Genomic DNA, 17,560 nt, shown 5'->3' on the forward strand with positions numbered 1-17,560 from the left:
TTCACAATCAGAAAAATGTTCTAAATCTTCTAATAATGGTTGGAAATCTGGATCAAGAACGCTGTCATCATCATCCTCTAATCCGTCTTCGCTATCATATTGGTGCAATATGTCACATATTTCATGATCCTTCAGTGAGTGTGACCCCATTCTGAAATAATATGACGTAATTTTACATCAATATCCACATACTTTATTTACAATTAATATTTTCGTCGTCACTCAATGTAACAGAAATGTTACAAACATATAAAGTTACGTTTTTCACGTAAAAAGTAAAAATAAGCCTTAATAACTAATAAATAAATATAATCATTTACTTACCTATAAGTTTCAACGAAAACAATACAATTTTATACACTTTTAGTATATTTTTATAAAATTCAAACTTTTAACGAGTTACAACTTGTCACTTTCATCAACGAACGAAATTCAAACTCGCTAAAATCGACATATTGCGCCATCTATGATTGCTGTTGGTAATAAAATGTTCGGTGCGGTATGTTACAATACTGTGACACTGATTTGTATGAGCTTAAATATTTAGTATATATTTTATCCGGATTATTGAGGTTTGTTACAGAAATGTTACACGAGACTACAAAGGGTTAAGGGTATGGGTGTAACAGGGAAAGTGCTTCCACCCTAGTTCCCTCTCTATAGCAGTCTTTATGTTACCCGCGTTATCAGGTACGGCGAGGAGAATTTTCGATGTCACTCGCCACTCGTCACAATTTTTTTTTATAGCCGTCGCTAAATTTTTTGCTGTATGGGATTCCTCTAGGGCAACACAATCTAGAAGAATAGACTTCAATTTAAAGTCTTCTTCGTTATTATAGTGCACAGTCACTGCTAGCATCAACACACATGTGGAGGTGGACCATACGTCCACAGTTAAGCTACAGTTACACATGCTCTAGAATAGCATGCTAAAAAACGTGCTATAAGTATGCTTAATATGAGTATGCTTATGAACTGTTTACATTTGCTAGCAATAAGCATGCTAGTTTTAAGTATGCTACTTAATAAGCATGCTCAAAGCAAACACTCCAAACACAAATGCGATTTTAGCATGCTCAGTTCAAACATGGACGATGAAACAACCATCCGTACGGAGCTTAATAAAGTTATTCTTTTGCTATCGTTGCAATGCATCCGAAGACTTCTCTCAGGTAGAAAGAGAAAAAACCAATGTAAAAGGAATAGGAAGATTTGGGTCCGTGATTGGCTAAGTAGAAGGGAACAACTTGGAGCAAGTACTCGATTGCTAGTAGAAATGCGAGAAGAAGATATTGATGGTTACAAAAATCATTTGCGCATGTTACCGCATCAGTTTGACGAGTTACTATCTAAAGTTGAAAGCGCTATAAAGAAACAAGATACACACATGCGAAATGCTATTCCACCAAAAGTGAAACTGGAAGTGACATTGAGGTATCTAGCAACTGGAGATTCGTTATACACATTAGAAGCACTTCACAGAGTTGCAAGGTCTACTATATCTCTATTTATACCTGAAGTGTGTGATGCAATATACAATGCTCTGAAGGATTATATGCGGGTAAGTAAAGTAAACCAGTGATTATTAGTTTAGATCAAGTATTTATTGTTTAAAATCTAGATTAAAAACTTACTAAACTAAATTTAACTTTAACACATTTTCCATGCTTTGTTCAACAAATCTTCTTCAGGGACAGTAGAATCTGATTGGGATAACGCGTAAGGAAGTGTGTAAGTGACTGTATTTGTGTTTGTACTGGGAGGTATGAAAGCCATTGTCTGTGTGTTTGTAGTAGGAGGTGTGTAAGTGACTGTATTTGTGTTTGTACTGGGAGGTATGAAAGTCATTGTCTGTGTGTTTGTAGTAGGAGGTGTGTAAGTGACTGTATTTGTGTTTGTACTGGGAGGTATGAAAGTCATTGTCTGTGTGTTTGTAGTAGGAGGTGTGTAAGTGACTGTATTTGTGTTTGTACTGGGAGGTATGAAAGTCATTGTTTGTGTAAAGGGAGACAAATTTGGGTACTGGCGTCGACGTCTTGCTGCAGTCAGAATTGTTTGGATCTCATGTTGTACATCTAATGCGTCGTACAATGGTAGAGTTCGCAATTGAGCTGCAACATTTTGAGCAAAATAATGGAATTCGTCGTAATTAGGCGGTGCATTTATCGCAGAACTAATATTTTGTAAACGATCGAGAGCATATGTAATGGGTTCTTCTTGTAAGCTTCTTTTTCTACGTCGTGTTGATGAGTTATTAGATGAACGCGATTGTGATCGATCTTCTGTAGTTGGACTAGGAGAGGGTGATAACACATTCATCGATTGCGGCGTCAACGAGTTTGAATATGAAACAGCGTCACTTGGTTGTGAATCTTGCGATGGCTCGTCTCTCTGTAAAAAAAATCTATTAAGTTTATAAAATACTTATTTGTTTTTTTTTACAGATTCCTGGTTCTGAAGATTGGAAACGCATTGAACATGGATTTAGAACTAAATGGAACTTTCCAGGTTGTGTTGGAGCGTTGGATGGCAAACATATAAATATATTCGCCCCTGATGATACTTCTGACTACTATAACTACAAGGGCGCTCATAGCATCATACTTCTGGCATTAGTTGATGATGACTATTGTTTTTCATACGTAAATGTTGGGACTAATGGTAGAGCTTCTGATGGAGGTGTTTATCAAAAATCTAATTTAGCACAAGCTTTGGAAAATAATACTCTCAATTTTCCGGACCAATCAGTTATTGTGGCAGACGCTGCTTTTCCTCTAAAGTTATACCTTATGAAGCCCTATCGAGCAACTCCAACGCGTAAAGAAAAGATATTTAACTACCGTTTATCGAGAGCCAGACGAATCGTTGAAAATGCGTTTGGTATTTTAGTGACACGATTTCGAGTTTTTATGGATGCCATAGATATGGCCCCCAAAAATGTCGATAGAATTACATTAGCTGCCTGCTCTTTACACAATTGGCTTCGGAAAACATCTGATATGTACATCACGCAAAGATGCGTCGACTTTGAAGATACACAACAACGTGTTGTGGTACCAGGATCATGGAGGGCACAACTACGGACTGCTTTGGAAGGCTTACCACCTACACGCTACGCTAACCACGCTTCTCGACAGGCAGGAGCGATAAGAGACACCTATGCGCAGCTCTTTGAAACTACAGAGGCGGTACCGTGGCAAGGCCATATGATTTAAATTAATACATAGAAAATGCTGTACTACTTATTCTATGATATTAAATAATTGTGTGTTACTAACAGTTACGTGCATTTTTATTTAAGTATTGTAAACCAAAACTCACCAATTCCATAGAAATAGGGTCCCTGTAATCGCCAGTGTCTCCAAGGAAAGAATGCATTTCGTGAAACCAGGACATGGATGGGTTGTACACAGTAGCGGCACCAGAACCGGATCGCTTGGAATTCTCAATTTTTTTTAATTCGCTGTGGTAAACGGACCTCAAGTTCTTGATTTTTGATTTTATAATTTTCACTGTCAAAGTAGGATCGTCCATGTTGGTTATTAAATCTTGATATGCATTATTTCTTGCAATATTATTTTTGTACTGTGGTATATGCGGATTCCATAGGCACTCGTTGTTCCGATATAAAATTACAAATTTCAAGGTTTTTTCATCGCCCCAGCGAGACATTTTTGGCGCGAAATTGTGCACGCGCATCTACTGTGAACGACTGATCGCTACTAGCATGCTCAATAAGCAAACCTGTTCACACGCGCTAAAAGCACGCCCCCTTCCACCCGCGCCGCAGGTAGCATGCCCAAAAATCGCACGGCCGTCGATTTTTGAGCATACTCGTAATTAGCATGCTCATTATTAGCAATGTTTCGACACACGTACCACTAAGTAGCAATTGCTCAAAAGTAGCATGCTTTCGTGCTACTAACTAGCATGTGTAACTGTACCTTTATGCAGAGTGACTGAACTTCTCCAAGAGTTAAGCTACAGATACACATGCTTGAAAGTAGCACACTACTAAGCATGCTTGACAGCATGCTAATATTGAGTATGCTGTCGTACTGGGTACACATGCTAGGTATTGGCATGCTAGTTTTGAGTATGCCGCTGTATTAGCATGCTCAAAGCAAACATCCCAGTCACACTTGCTACAGAACTCTTGCTGGTAGTACAAGCGCTGCCTTGAAATGAATAATCAATTAGCTATTCGTACTGAACTCAAAAAAATTGTGTTTTTGCTCGCGGTGAAATGTACTAAAAAACTGTTGCTGAAAAACACCAAAAAAACAAGAAATAGAACGATTTGGGTTCGTGATTGGATAGCAAGAAGAGCCAATCTTGGAGCGAGCACTCGTTTGTTGGCAGAAATGCGAGACGAAGATACCGAGGGCTATAAAAACCATTTACGCATGTTGCCTCATCAATTTGATACGTTATTTTCAAAAGTTGAAGCATCTTTACAAAAGCGTGACACACATCTGCGAGATGCTATTCCTGCTAGAGTTAAATTAGAAATCACGTTGAGATTTCTAGCTGTTGGAGATTCTCTGCACACATTAGAGGCACTTCACCGAGTGGCAAGATCTACTATATCTCAATTTATACCCGAAGTTTGTGCTGCGATAACCATGGCTTTAAAGGAATATAATAAGGTAAGAAAAACAAACATTATTTTTTAATATGTTTATTAATTAAAAAATCAACATTTATAGCAACAATCAAAATCAAATTGAGAAATATCACTCAAGACATATCCCAAGCTTTGCTTAGGACATCAGCTGTTCCTTCTGAAGTGCCTTGCATAGATGTCCGTCTAAGTAACGGAAAAGAGTCTTGATTTTGTATGTTAGATGAATACTGTGTGTATTCTGAAGTACCTTGAATAGATGCCTGTCCAAATGATGGCAACGGTTGTACATTTTGCGAGTTAGCTGGATTATCTTGAATTACAATTGGTTGATTTGGGGTGTACATAGTAGGAATGGATACGCTTCCAATGTTTGGATACAACTGTCGACGTCTAGCTGATAGTAAACTTGCTTGAATTTCAGCTTGCACATCTAATGCTAATTTAATGCGCGTAGTTGCGAAGCTACATTAAGACCAAAATAATGAAATTCATCAAAATGTGGTGGATTATATATATTAGAGGATATTTGTTCTAGGCGCTGTAAAGCAGCAGTTACTGAATCATTTGTTGTCGTAGACACTGCGTTTCTTTCTCTGCGAGCGAATCTCTGATATGTTAAATTTCGGCTAGAATGACTCGTGTTAAATTCTTCCTCAGTGGGTGACCATAGGTCCAATTCCTACTTGTGACCGAGGTCTAGTTTCCATTTCCGATTGTGTAGTGCTTCGAGAGTCAGGTCTATCTTCGCTCATTAATGACTGCGAAGCACTTCTAGACCGCTGGGTGTCGTCATTATTTGGTGATCCCGGGTCATCCTGAAAAAAAAAATACTCATAAGACACAAATGTTATTAATTTGAGTATTTTGTGTTTTGCAGATGCCATCCTATGATGAATGGAAGTTAATCGAAAATGGATTTCAAACTAAATGGAATTTTCCTAACTGTATTGGAGCTCTGGATGGTAAACATGTAAATATTTTTGCTCCGGGCGATAATTCAGATTATTTTAATTACAAAGGGGACCACAGCATTGTGATGCTGGCTTTAGTTGATGATAAGTACTGTTTCTCATATGTGAACATTGGAACAAATGGAACAGCTTCTGATGGAGGCATTTTCGCAAGATCATCTTTGGGACAAGCATTAGAAAGCCAATCTTTAAGTATACCAGAGCAATCTGTTATCGTTGGAGACGCCGCATTTCCCTTAAAGCCGTATCTCATGAAGCCATATGCAAGAACAACTACCCAGAGAGAAAAGATATTTAATTATCGCTTATCCAGAGCCAGAAGGATCGCCGAAAACGCTTTTGGGATTTTAGTAACTAGATTTCGAGTGTTTCTAAAAACAATACAAATGACACCAAGTAAAGTTGATGATATTACATGGGCAGCTATATCCTTACATAATTGGTTTATTAAAACTTCTGATATGTATATCACACAACGGTGTGTCGATTTTGAAGATTTACAACAACGCCGTGTAGTACCAGGAACATGGCGGCAGCAAATGCGCTCAGCTTTGGAAAATATACCACCGACACGTACTAACCACGCTTCTCGACAAGCAGTTGCCATTAGAGATACATACGCACAACTTTTTGAAACAACAGAAATGGTACCCTAGCAAAATTATATGATCAACATTTAGATATTTAGATATTTTCCTTCTTTAAGTATGCTTAAGCAAGCTTCATGTTGAAGCGCGGCGCTTCTCTTTCTTTCACAAGTTTGTATATTATAAAATACTATTTTAAATGCCATTAAATTAAAAAGAGAGGTCACGTGCCATCGTTAACGGTGTTGGATATAACTATACATATAACTTATTTAAAAGAAGAAGCAAATAATACTTACATGAGAAACTTCAGTACTTGTAGTTGAACGATACTCATTCGAGTCTTTCAAAAATGAGTGCATTTCTTCAAACCAACAAATAGTGGGCTTATATACATTGGACGCACCAGAACCAGATCGCTTTGAACTTTCTATTTTTTTAAACTCTGTATGATATACCGATCTTAAATTTTTAATTTTACTTTTCAACATTTTTAATGTAAAATTTGGCTTGTCAATAGTACTTAATAAATCTGCGTAAGCATTATTTCGAGCAATGTTGTTTTTATACAGAGGTGAACGTGGATTCCACAAACACTCATGGTTACGGTAATTAATAACAAAATTTAGCGTCTTATCGTCTCCCCAACGCGCCATTTTACACACAACCAACTGACTAAGTTCACTGCTTGCTACTAACAAGCATGCTACAAAGCAAACACGTTCAGACATGCTTTAAACGCAGCCCCCACTACCCCGCTCCTCAGGTAGCGTGCTCAAAAATCAACAGTTGGTCGATTTACTAGCAAACTACTAGCTAGCATGCTATTTTCAAGCAAGGCCCAATACACACGCGCTACTTGATAGCATTTGCTCAAAAATAGCATGCTTTCGTGCTACTTTCGAGCATGTGTATCTGTAGCTTTACTTCTAAAAGATCGGCCGTAGTTTTTTCATATACTGACGGGAGCATGTTATTTGCAAAATATTTTCTGGTTGGTATTGTGTAATTTGGAAAAGCGAATGATAAAAGTTCCCGAAAGCCACGATCATCAACAATAGAAAATGGTTGGAAGTCCATGATAAAGAGATTCATGATTTTCTTATCAATGTCATTCTTCAAAAGATTGACCCGCCTTGGTGCATAATTTGTTATCAGGTTGCAGAGATGTAACTGTTGAAGACTGAGCGGTGTGAATGATCGATGGCTCGGAAGTCTGGACTGAGGGCTGCAACTGTGACGGCTCGAAATGCTGCACTGATCAAGATGGATTTTGGGCTTGCGGTGGCTGGAGTAATGGCTGGATAGCCAACACGTTTCGGCAACTGTTGTCGACTGCACTACGAACTCTACCATCATCATCATCATCAACCCATTGTGGGACAAGTGGGACAGCCACTGCTGGGCACGGGTCTCCTCTCAGAATGAGAAGGATTAGGCCATAGTCCACCGCGCTGGCCAAGTGCGTATTGGTAGACTTCACATACCTTTAAGATTTTTTATAAATCTCTCAGGTATGCAGGTTTCCTCACGATGTTTTCCTTCACCGTTTAAGCAAGTGATAATTAATTTCTAATACGCACATAAATTTGAAAATCAGAGGTGCGTGCCTGGGATTTGAACCTCGGACCCCTCGATCGAGAGGCCGCGTTTCTTAACCACTAGGCCATCACTGCTACTCTACCATCACTAGCAATTAAATTTCGGTTTATCTTATCATCCTTACTGTGGGATGTTTTTTGTCCATATGCTTTTTTAAATTTTGTCACGGTGGATTTATGCGAAAGCTTCGCTTTTTAAATCATACCTTATGAGTTTTCGATATTGGATTTCTTTGGTATTATCCCTTACAGAAGTTATTAATTATAATCAAAGTTATTTAAAATAACTTTAATACTATAAATGTACATAATTTTAAATTATGGCAGTTAATGAACATTTATGCAATGAAAAATAAATGTTCCTCTATAACAATTTGACAACGTGTATCCGAACTGTGTATGATCATAGCTGGGCACCGGTAATCAAATAGTTAACTTCGTTAATCGTTAATCCGCTACAAAAAAGTTAGAGTCGTTAAGCGTTAAAGCGTTACATTTCGGAAGAATTAACGCAAGTTAACGTTAATCGTTAATCCGTTAATATGTGTAAAATTGCATTTTTATATCGTTGCGTTAGTGAACTTATACAATTTGTTGGTTTAGGTTCGGGAAGTTAACAGGTTAGGAAGAAAACAAAATACTTGTATAATTCAAATGTGTAATTTAATCGTCGGGCATAAGGTGCATATTCCCCTACATGAACATTAACATGTTTAAGTTCTCGTCTGAAAGCGAGGCTCGTTTTGGTGTTAAAAAGTCTTTACCCGTGGAAAACAGACGTTCAACTGCAGCGCTTGAGGTATTTAATAAATAGTATTGTATTTAATAAATAGATTTATGAATATCTGTTCCCTGAGGAATGCAGCATCGTTGAACGAGTCTTTTGATTTCATATCCAGCCACATTTAACGAGACTTTGCGCTTTACTCTTTAAAGAGTTGGAGCTCTTTGGTTTTTCTGTAGACTGAGTGACAGAATTGAAAAAGTCTTCCTCCTCGTCATCATCGTTGTTACTCGCATTGCTCCTTCCGCCAGTTAAACTATCTCTGTCCTTCGAATTTTCCGCTGCTTCTTGTCGTAAAGCATCTTCTACCTTTTTTTCCATGACCTTTTTTACTGCATCCACTCTACTGCTGTCATACGTTTCCAGCCATATCAACCGGAACTTTGGGTGATATGCGGCAAGTAGGCACTGTTCATCATTCAGGAGTGGACCAAACCTTTTCTCTATGCCATTTAATAAGGCATTGGCTAAAGCTGTGCAATTTACTAGGCCCTTAGATTTAATATTTTTTAATTTATAGACAGTTGCTGCAATCGTCGGTAGTAGTGATCCGAGATATGCTTGAGCTTCTCCTTGGATACGATCGAGGGCATTCGCGACAGGTGCCATAACCTGTAAATAAGTATTTAATATAAGTATTGATATGATGTGGAAAGAAAATAACTTTACTAAAACGTTAATTTAAACTATATACATATATGAAATTACCTTTGAGTACTCCTTCATTACAGTCACATCTTGGTCATTGAAAGTTAGAATTTTTAGTTGAGTCATAACCCTGTGAAGAGAAGGCCTTTTTGTTTCCAATATACTGTTGAGAACGACAATAGCATCATACAGAGAGTTCCACCTCGTCGTATTTGGAAGGACAAGTCGTCTGCCTAATTCAGCATGAATGCTATCTGCCGCTACCACAGACCTATATCTAAATAGATGACACATGTACCTTAATTTGTATGAAAACCAAGCGACCCATTTTTATCCGATCGACTGACACTTGTCAAGAAAGATTTAGAGATGTGCATTGTTAATTCTCCGTCAGAGAGAAAATCGTTTCAAAAGTCGATTCGGTTCTGCTATAAAAATCGATTTTGAAATCGAAAATCGAAGATCGATTTTCGAGAAATCGATCGTCTAGATTTATTTTACTAGTGCTCTGCGAATGTTTTGGTAAAAAAGTCGCCGAATCATCATTATCAAAATCTACCGTGTCGTCCATAAATTTAGTCAACAAAATAAAACAAGATGTCTACGGAAAAAAGGTTTAATACAAAATAAATATTGCTTAAACATTTATTAAATTCTGGTGTTAAAATAGTCTCAGCATGGGACCAACTGAAGTCCTTCGACTTCAGTAGACCCCGTGTATATGCCGTATTATAAATGGATAATAGACCTAGAAAAACTTATATCGCTTCATTTTTAACATAAGAACAAATACATAAAATGATAAATAAAAACACTTGCCACATTAAGGTAGCTTACACTGTTTTATATACATATATAGTTCTCATAGAAAGTTGTAAACATATCGTTATTTGATTATGGCGATGGTGCGTAGGCGCACTCGCAATCGCAATGGAAACCTGTAAATTTAATGGTAAATATTAAAAAAAGAACAAAAAACATTAACATGATTAGAATAAAAAAAATATGTTACAAAATATTTATTAAGACAACATTATTATTCATCCATTTCGAAAATCGATTAAATAATCGAGAACAAGAAACTGGCATGTACAACCCCAGGTACTCATTTTGCAATAACCAATGACAATCATCTTTAAGGAACAATATCGATCGTTTTACTTTTCATTGCGTGTTTTAATACAGAAGCTTTACATCTTTGTAACCAAAATTTGCAATGGATTAAAAATTTGATAAAACACACTCAGTAACTAATTGTCATTGTGAAACCACAACAAATTTTAAATAATTAATTATAAAATAAATAATACATATTTTAAGAAAAACGTTACTTACGTATGAAAGGAAATATTTTCTTTATCGCGGCTACTTTTACTTGTAGAATTTACACAATTTATTATAGCGCAATTCGGCATGTTTATTGCTGTCAATTGACATCCGATGACAACAAATGTTACTTTCGGACTAAATGACATTTCATCGAAGTGAGTTGAATCCACCTCCTTTAACCCGAGTTTTAACCACGCTAATACTCGTACGTACACATGCGGGATCTATTTAGATATAGGTCTGTGGCCGCTACCGTACTACGTGATTGCTGATTTCAGAGAGTACGTGCCTTGGCTAAGGCACTTCTGTAGGGAGTCTTGAAAACAGTTATTTGTAGAGCAGCATCTGCATCTTTGCTAGCGACCAGATTGAACGTAAACAATAATCAAGGGGCGTCATGTCGGGGGATAGCGCAGGTCATCCAACGGGCCCTTGTCAGCCGATCCAGCGATTACAATAATTGTTATTCAGAAAATCTCTGACCTCTCTAAAATAATGTGCAGGACATCCATCCATTTGCAAATACATATCTCTGCGTATCGCAAGTGGTACCTCTTCCAAATGTAAAGGAAGTTCGTCTCTTAAGAGTTCTTGTAATCTTACGCCAGTTAAAGTTGACGGCAGTATAATTGACCCAACCAAAATATTACCAATTAGACCTGCCCATACTTTAATAGAAAATTGCACTTGAAATCTGAAAGATTTTTTGAGGTTTGGATTTTGTCCTTTTTGGCACCACTTGTGCAAATTGCGGGAGTTCGTTATTCCTTGTCGCGTAAATTGTGATCCACAAAATTTTCTTTCAAAATCACTGCCTACATGGTGTGGGCCATGTGAGTGATTTCCAGTCGCCTATGTAGGGAACCATGCGCAGTATATATCCTGTTTCCGCGTCGCAGAGCATGTAAACTTTCATGCCATATTTATCGGGCTTATCTTTATTATATACTCTGAAGTACACTCGTCCCCTAAACCCATAAGTGCCCTCATCGATGGTCAAGTTCTCCTTGGGATAAATACACTCTTGACACAACCGACACAGCTCATCAAAAAAAGGTCGGAGTTTGAAAAAAGCGTCGTACTCGGGATCACCACAGGGTTTCTAGTTTGCGTTGCCATTCAGATGGAGACAGCTGTATATGGCTCGGAATCTGTGCAATTCATGTGCTTCCCGGCGAATGGAGTGGCTATTATTTCCCGTGTAGACCAGTATGAATCAAAACTTTCCTTTTGAACAAGCGACATATGAATCACGATAGTAAAAAATATCTTTAGTTCAGATTTTTTGACAGCTTTCCATTCGTGCAACATAGTGCCAGGTTTTAGTATGCCTTTTCTTGCTTGTTTGGCCTTCATTTGAGCTGCGTAACGGTTAGTTTCCATCTTGAGAGTGTTCCAAAAAAATCGGGAAAAAAAAAACAATCCAACTGTGACGAACTATCACTATTGGAGCCAATACTCTAGATACTTCTTGAAATAGTGGATTTTCTGGCGGTTGTTCCACTGCTTGGTATGACCATCCATTACCTTCATCTATTTCTCTGAGGGAAAGTGGTGCTGTTGATGTGCGGGCACCGCCGCCGCGTCCGTGGGTAGCCGAGCGCGCCGCCGAGCGACCGCGACCGCGGTGCGATCTCGTATTTCTTCGAAGTGTACGACCCTGACCCCGTCCATGTTCCAGTTTCCAATCTCTTGTAAGTCTTGAATAAAGTCTGGAAAGAGAAAAAAAAACAATAAAAATACGTACGGCGCAAAAAGGCTAAATTTCAACATAAATAAACCACTAAAATACAATAATTTGACTATCAGGGGCTTCTGCAACGTCCGAATCATCATCGTCCATCAATGCCTCTAGAATTTCATTGGAATCAAGCTGATAAGTACGTAAGCCAAAAATCGTAGACGTGCTTTCGTGATACCGGCGTGGGAGCACTGACGCAGCGCGCCATTCGATCGCTTGTATCACTCACACCAAACGACCACCTCGGTGAATCGAGTATGTGTGCGTAGCTAAAGCATCACACTCCTTCAGGGATACACGCGGAACACAGACCAAGAACATCGTTTTAAAATAGACAATATGAAAGTTAGACACGTACTGAAGACGACAGACGCGTCCTGAGTTAATCAACGCGTGACGCACGTAGCGCGTGATCGGCTGTTAAAGTTAGGATTAGTTTTAATTTCTCTTTCTTTCACAATTGTAACATCTTCCTTAACATATAGATCACCCTTTCGATCTAGCATTCTTTCTTATTATCGATCTAGCATCCTTTCTTACCTGTTTCTTATTTATTATTTTCTTTTGTAATCCTGCTTCTCCTACTTTACCATCTTATGTGCTTGTTTTTCTTTTCTTCGTAGGGAAATCTATATCACTTGAAGACTCATCTGTTTCTTTGCACGACCTGGAATCCCAGGCAAAATCTTCATCTCCACTCACACAAACACAATACGTTTGTTTTTCTTCTGTTTTTGATAATTTACCACTGTTTGACTAATTATTTCTTCGTTGTTATCTGCATTATCGTCTTCTAAAGACTTCCTTAATATATCTATGAATATTTCAGGTATAATATCAGTAATAGTTGGTTGAAGACTATCGTAACTAATTGTTCTTTCTATTGCAGTTACTTCAGGTTTTTCTATTTCTTCTTGATATTAAAATAAAAATAAAACAATAGTATATCCAATTCAAATTCAAATCTCATTGTTTCAAAATTGATTCATATAGAATACTTTTCGAAAGTCAACAAACTACCACCGCTTCGGAAGGTATTTCGCTATGGAGAAGAAGCGGTGCAAGAAACTCCATACGTGTGCATATTTGCATCTTTTAAAGGGTAAATAATATACAATTTTACATAGTGGTACATATCGTCGGGGATAGTGCAATAGCGCGTATCTAGGACATGTAAAGGCCGCGTATCTGCATTCGATCAAATTTTACACGGGAAAGTTAAAACTTTTTCATATTGTTATTTTAAGTGCAATTGGGTTCATTCTTACATAGATAGTAATAATTGATGTTTTCTATATACTTTTACTATAAATGATCAGTTACAATGATTAATATACCCGCCACGCTACTTACGCGGATATGATTTAACCACAATCTTGTCAAAATGGGACCTAATAGTGAGTTGCGCGGTTTTGAAATCAAACTGGTTATTAATTTTATAAATAATATTTAATAATTAAAGCAAAATACGATTTACAAAATCAGATCTTCACTACAAAATCAGCTTATCAGCTTATGAGCACAACACTTACAAAGAAAAGTTTTATTTATTAATCAAAGTACTTTCTATTCAATCTCCCTTAAATATAACTTTGAAGTTACTAAACATCAACATCACTTTTTTCTTAATCTATTTTTTATTTACCAGCCTTTTAAAAAGTCTATTAAAGCAGTGAGTATCCCAAAATTAAATCTTTTCAAAAAGTCCACACAATCTCACTTAAACATAAACTAAAAACACTGTAATATTAACATCACTTGGTTTTTTTTTAAACCAATCTTTTAATCAGCCTTTTTTAAAAAGATGTCTATTAAGCATAGTAGATATTATATATATATCACAAGTATAAATCTTTAATTTAAATAAACAAAAACAATAGCATCTTCAGCTTTAAAACAAAAATAAATCTCTGTCATTTTAAAAACAAAAATTTAATGCCTAATTTAAATGTGTAAGAGTAATTAAATTAGATGTGTGTAAGAGTAATTGAAGTAGTAGGTAAGTGTGTAAGAATAATTCAATTAGTCTTACTCATTTAAATTATAAAAACAAAATTAAGTTCTTCAACTATCTAAGAAAAATAAACTCTATCTCTCAGTTAAATAAAAAATATAAACATAATAAGTAAATTAATTATTCTTATAAGGTAAATTATCGTAGAATTCATGACAATCCATGGGTATGTTGTTTTTAATTGTTGTAAATGTTCATACTTAGATCTTGTGATTGGCAATCTATCAGTAAAGAGCTGTGGTGGAATAACTGGAGCAATTTTTTTTGGCCTTTGTGGTAATAGCTGAAATTCGTCATTGTAGTTCAGTTTGTATTCAATAGTACCATTGGGATTGTATTTAAGAACTCTTATATCGACTACGCACTTTGCGCCAGTCCCTCTCCCAGGCCGGATTGTTTCGTAAATAAAATTACTTTTGATACTATAATCCTTGAAAAACGTGTGATCAGCTGTTACTACTTCATATGGAGATGGATTCAGCCTAGCTTCTTTCGTAACTGAAGAGTATTGACTTGGTAAAAATATTTCTCGATGTTTTAACTTTCTTTCAATTACGGAATGAACTGAATCCACCTCCATTTGGGTATGGCGCTTTTCTAAAATTTTGTGTGATGACCACGTTTTTTTGCATCGCCAAATGCAGAAGAGCGTTCGAAACTATAACATTTCGGTTTTGAGATGTACATCCATCGGTGAAAATTACGACATCTTTAGGACTTTCTTCTATGATTTTTTTTAAATAATCGACAAAAAAGGAAGCGTACGTTGAAGATTTTAATTCTGATGTTGTCTCATCAAACCAATAGCATGTTACGCCATTAGTACCCAGATTGTATATTGTAAAATTATGAACCATTAACTTTGTTTTAAAATACAATGCTCTGGCTTTTAGGAATGGACACAATTGCACAGCTTGTAAATCGGCTGTTACAACGTGAAGCGTTCCTTTTTTTGCAGCTTCTTTATCTATATTCTTTTCCTGTCTTGCTAAATCTTTTCGAGATACATGTTGTTGATATATTTCCTCTGTAACATTGCCAGCTTTGTATGAACAACATAGATCACATGCATCTTTCTTTGGTTGAAACAACGCTATGTTTTCATTTTTCAAAACATCCTCAAAAAATTTTCTGGAAGCCACTTTTTGACCATTATTTGTTGCCTCTTTAACATAAATACGATAGAGTTCATGCTTAGACTGTATAATGGGTTCTAAATATAGTTTAGTACTCTCTTTTCTACAATAATGAGAAGGCATTTTGGGCATGGCTCTTAAAAATATTTGTACCAAATCTTTCAATTTAGGTAAAGTAACATCTATCTGGCCTGTACTTGATGGTTTTGGTTTCTCTCCAAGCCAGTACCTCACTGTCCACTCTTTGATTCCTAATGTTCCTAAGAATGTCTTTAAACATACCCTCTTTTTGTGGCCATTCCATTTTAAATAATAGAGTTTTGTAGTACTTCGTCTTGTATCAGTCCTTCCAGTGGTTTTCCTTTTAGTTGTTTTTGTATCTACTAAACACGACACAAACATTTTCTTCGCTGCCCAGGTCATCTCCCAAAACTCGTTAAAAATATTTAATCGTAGCGTTTCAGAAAATTTATCGCAGTGAAATTCTTTGCTTCTTAAACATTTGCTTGAATTACAAGGCTGCCCAAGTTGTCGCGCAGGTTTAATTGTGTCTTGGGAAAATTTTTCCTCTCCAGTTTTTCTAAAACCTACATATTCTTGACCCAGCATTCTTAACGTCTTATTTCTTGATCTTTTTGTAGATAATACGTCTGCTTTTCGTTTTCTTACTCTAGATTCAACGGCTAACTCACGATCCAAGTTGGTTTCAGGCAAAAAATCATTATTGCTGTTAGTTGATATCGAAGCTATTAGTGCAACATTGGTTATTTCAGAGAGTGGGCAGTAATTTGGGTCGGCAACAGAATCATCTGATAAAAAGTCAAAACCTAATTCATTTTGTCCATTATTAATTTCAATGCATGCATCGTCTTTAGAAATGTTAGATGCTAAATTATCTGTCGAAGTCATAGCCAGGCCTGAAAAATTGTCGTTGTCATTAGTTTCCATTAGATTTTCTAAGCAGGAAGCACTGAAAGTGATTGTGTCGCAATAAGCTAAAGCTTCCGTTTCTGTAGTAGCAAGCTCTTCTTGATTTTCTGTTATAACAAGATTGGTATTATGAAAGTTTTTGGTCGTTTCTTTGGTATTTTCATCACTTGGCGATTCATTCAAAATCTTATTTTTAAGCTCTAATAATTTGTCGCGCCTTTTCTTTAAATCGGACAATGTTACGACGTGAAGTGTTTCGTCTTTGCTACACGATTCATTCGCCTTTTTGATGCTAAAACAATAAAAATAAACTATTTGTCCAAATGCACAGTAGAACACGTAAGTAACTTAGGTACGCGGTTTTACTGTTCATTGCCGTAGGATAAATGAACAGCAAAACCGCGTAACTACGTAACATTTAACTACACATCTGTATTCACAGCAAAACATTAATTAATTTATATAATTCGGTGATCTGTTTCAATATTAAGAGTGTTTATAAAGACTTCATAACTTAAACACATTCACTTTACCATAAGTAGATATTTTTGAAAAAAAAAAATAGGTTAGAATGATTGAATAAAGTTAAAATTTATTTAAATGATACTTAATAGGTGATATTTCACAGAATAGTACTTTATTAATATAGTATGAACACTTACTTGTTGTTGTCATTAATATTTATAACGTTAACACTGAGTTTTACAACAAAACTTAACCACAAAACACGCTCTGATGACATACGCGGTATCGTCGATTGCCGGCTGTAGATACGCAGTTTTGGGCGAACGATACGATTGTTTCTGGGCGAATTCTACCTTTCTATTGGTCGAATGAAAGTCACGTCAGCGGGAAGGCTGCCAATCGGGATCTTACGCGGAATGGCCGCAAAATTCAAAATTGGCTACATTTGTCAGATACGCGGTATTATCCAATGCTAGTTACGGGGATTTGCACCATCCCCGACGATATAATTAATTATTGATGTTGGAGCTGGAGTTGTCATACCATGCGGATTTATCATTTAATTACTGATTTACATTATAATAAGCTTTTTTATAAAACAAAAGTACAATACCCTACTACTAGATGACGTAAATACTAAAGTTTTACGAGAATGAATAAAAAATGAATATATATATAATATTATAAATATATAATAATATCTGATATTTACGAGATGGAATCACAT

At 36.4% G+C, this 17,560-nt stretch overlaps 1 protein-coding gene and 1 long non-coding RNA gene across 2 annotated transcripts; both read right to left on the minus strand.

The window, feature by feature from the left end:
* Positions 1–1,582: 1,582 nt before the first annotated feature.
* LOC140752948 (uncharacterized) lies at positions 1,583–3,945 on the minus strand. Its single transcript, XM_073087249.1, has 2 exons — positions 3,322–3,945; positions 1,583–2,391 (listed from the first exon to the last, which is right to left on the minus strand). The coding sequence occupies exons 1-2, from the start codon at positions 3,697–3,699 to the stop codon at positions 1,651–1,653; spliced, it is 1,119 nt and encodes a 372-aa protein (XP_072943350.1). The 5' UTR covers positions 3,700–3,945; the 3' UTR covers positions 1,583–1,650.
* A 4,482-nt stretch (positions 3,946–8,427) lies between these two features.
* Positions 8,428–14,030, minus strand: LOC140752949 (uncharacterized). The gene is made up of 2 exons (XR_012103527.1): positions 9,279–14,030; positions 8,428–9,182 (listed from the first exon to the last, which is right to left on the minus strand). It is a non-coding gene; the product is annotated as an uncharacterized LOC140752949 (long non-coding RNA).
* Positions 14,031–17,560: the final 3,530 nt, after the last annotated feature.

Source organism: Epargyreus clarus, unplaced genomic scaffold, assembly GCF_041222505.1.
Source record: "Epargyreus clarus isolate Ecla_fem2 unplaced genomic scaffold, WU_Ecla_fem_2.2 ptg000026l, whole genome shotgun sequence".
Lineage (NCBI taxonomy): Eukaryota > Metazoa > Arthropoda > Insecta > Lepidoptera > Hesperiidae > Epargyreus > Epargyreus clarus.

Excerpts from the sequence above, each read along its gene's own strand:
- LOC140752948 (XM_073087249.1), bottom strand. The coding sequence starts at position 3,699 with ATGCGCGTGCACAATTTCGCGCCAAAAATGTCTCGCTGGGGCGATGAA. Across the intron at positions 2,392-3,321 it reads ACCCTATTTCTATGGAATTG|AGAGACGAGCCATCGCAAGA; the intron begins GTGAGTTTTGGT and ends TTTTTTTTACAG.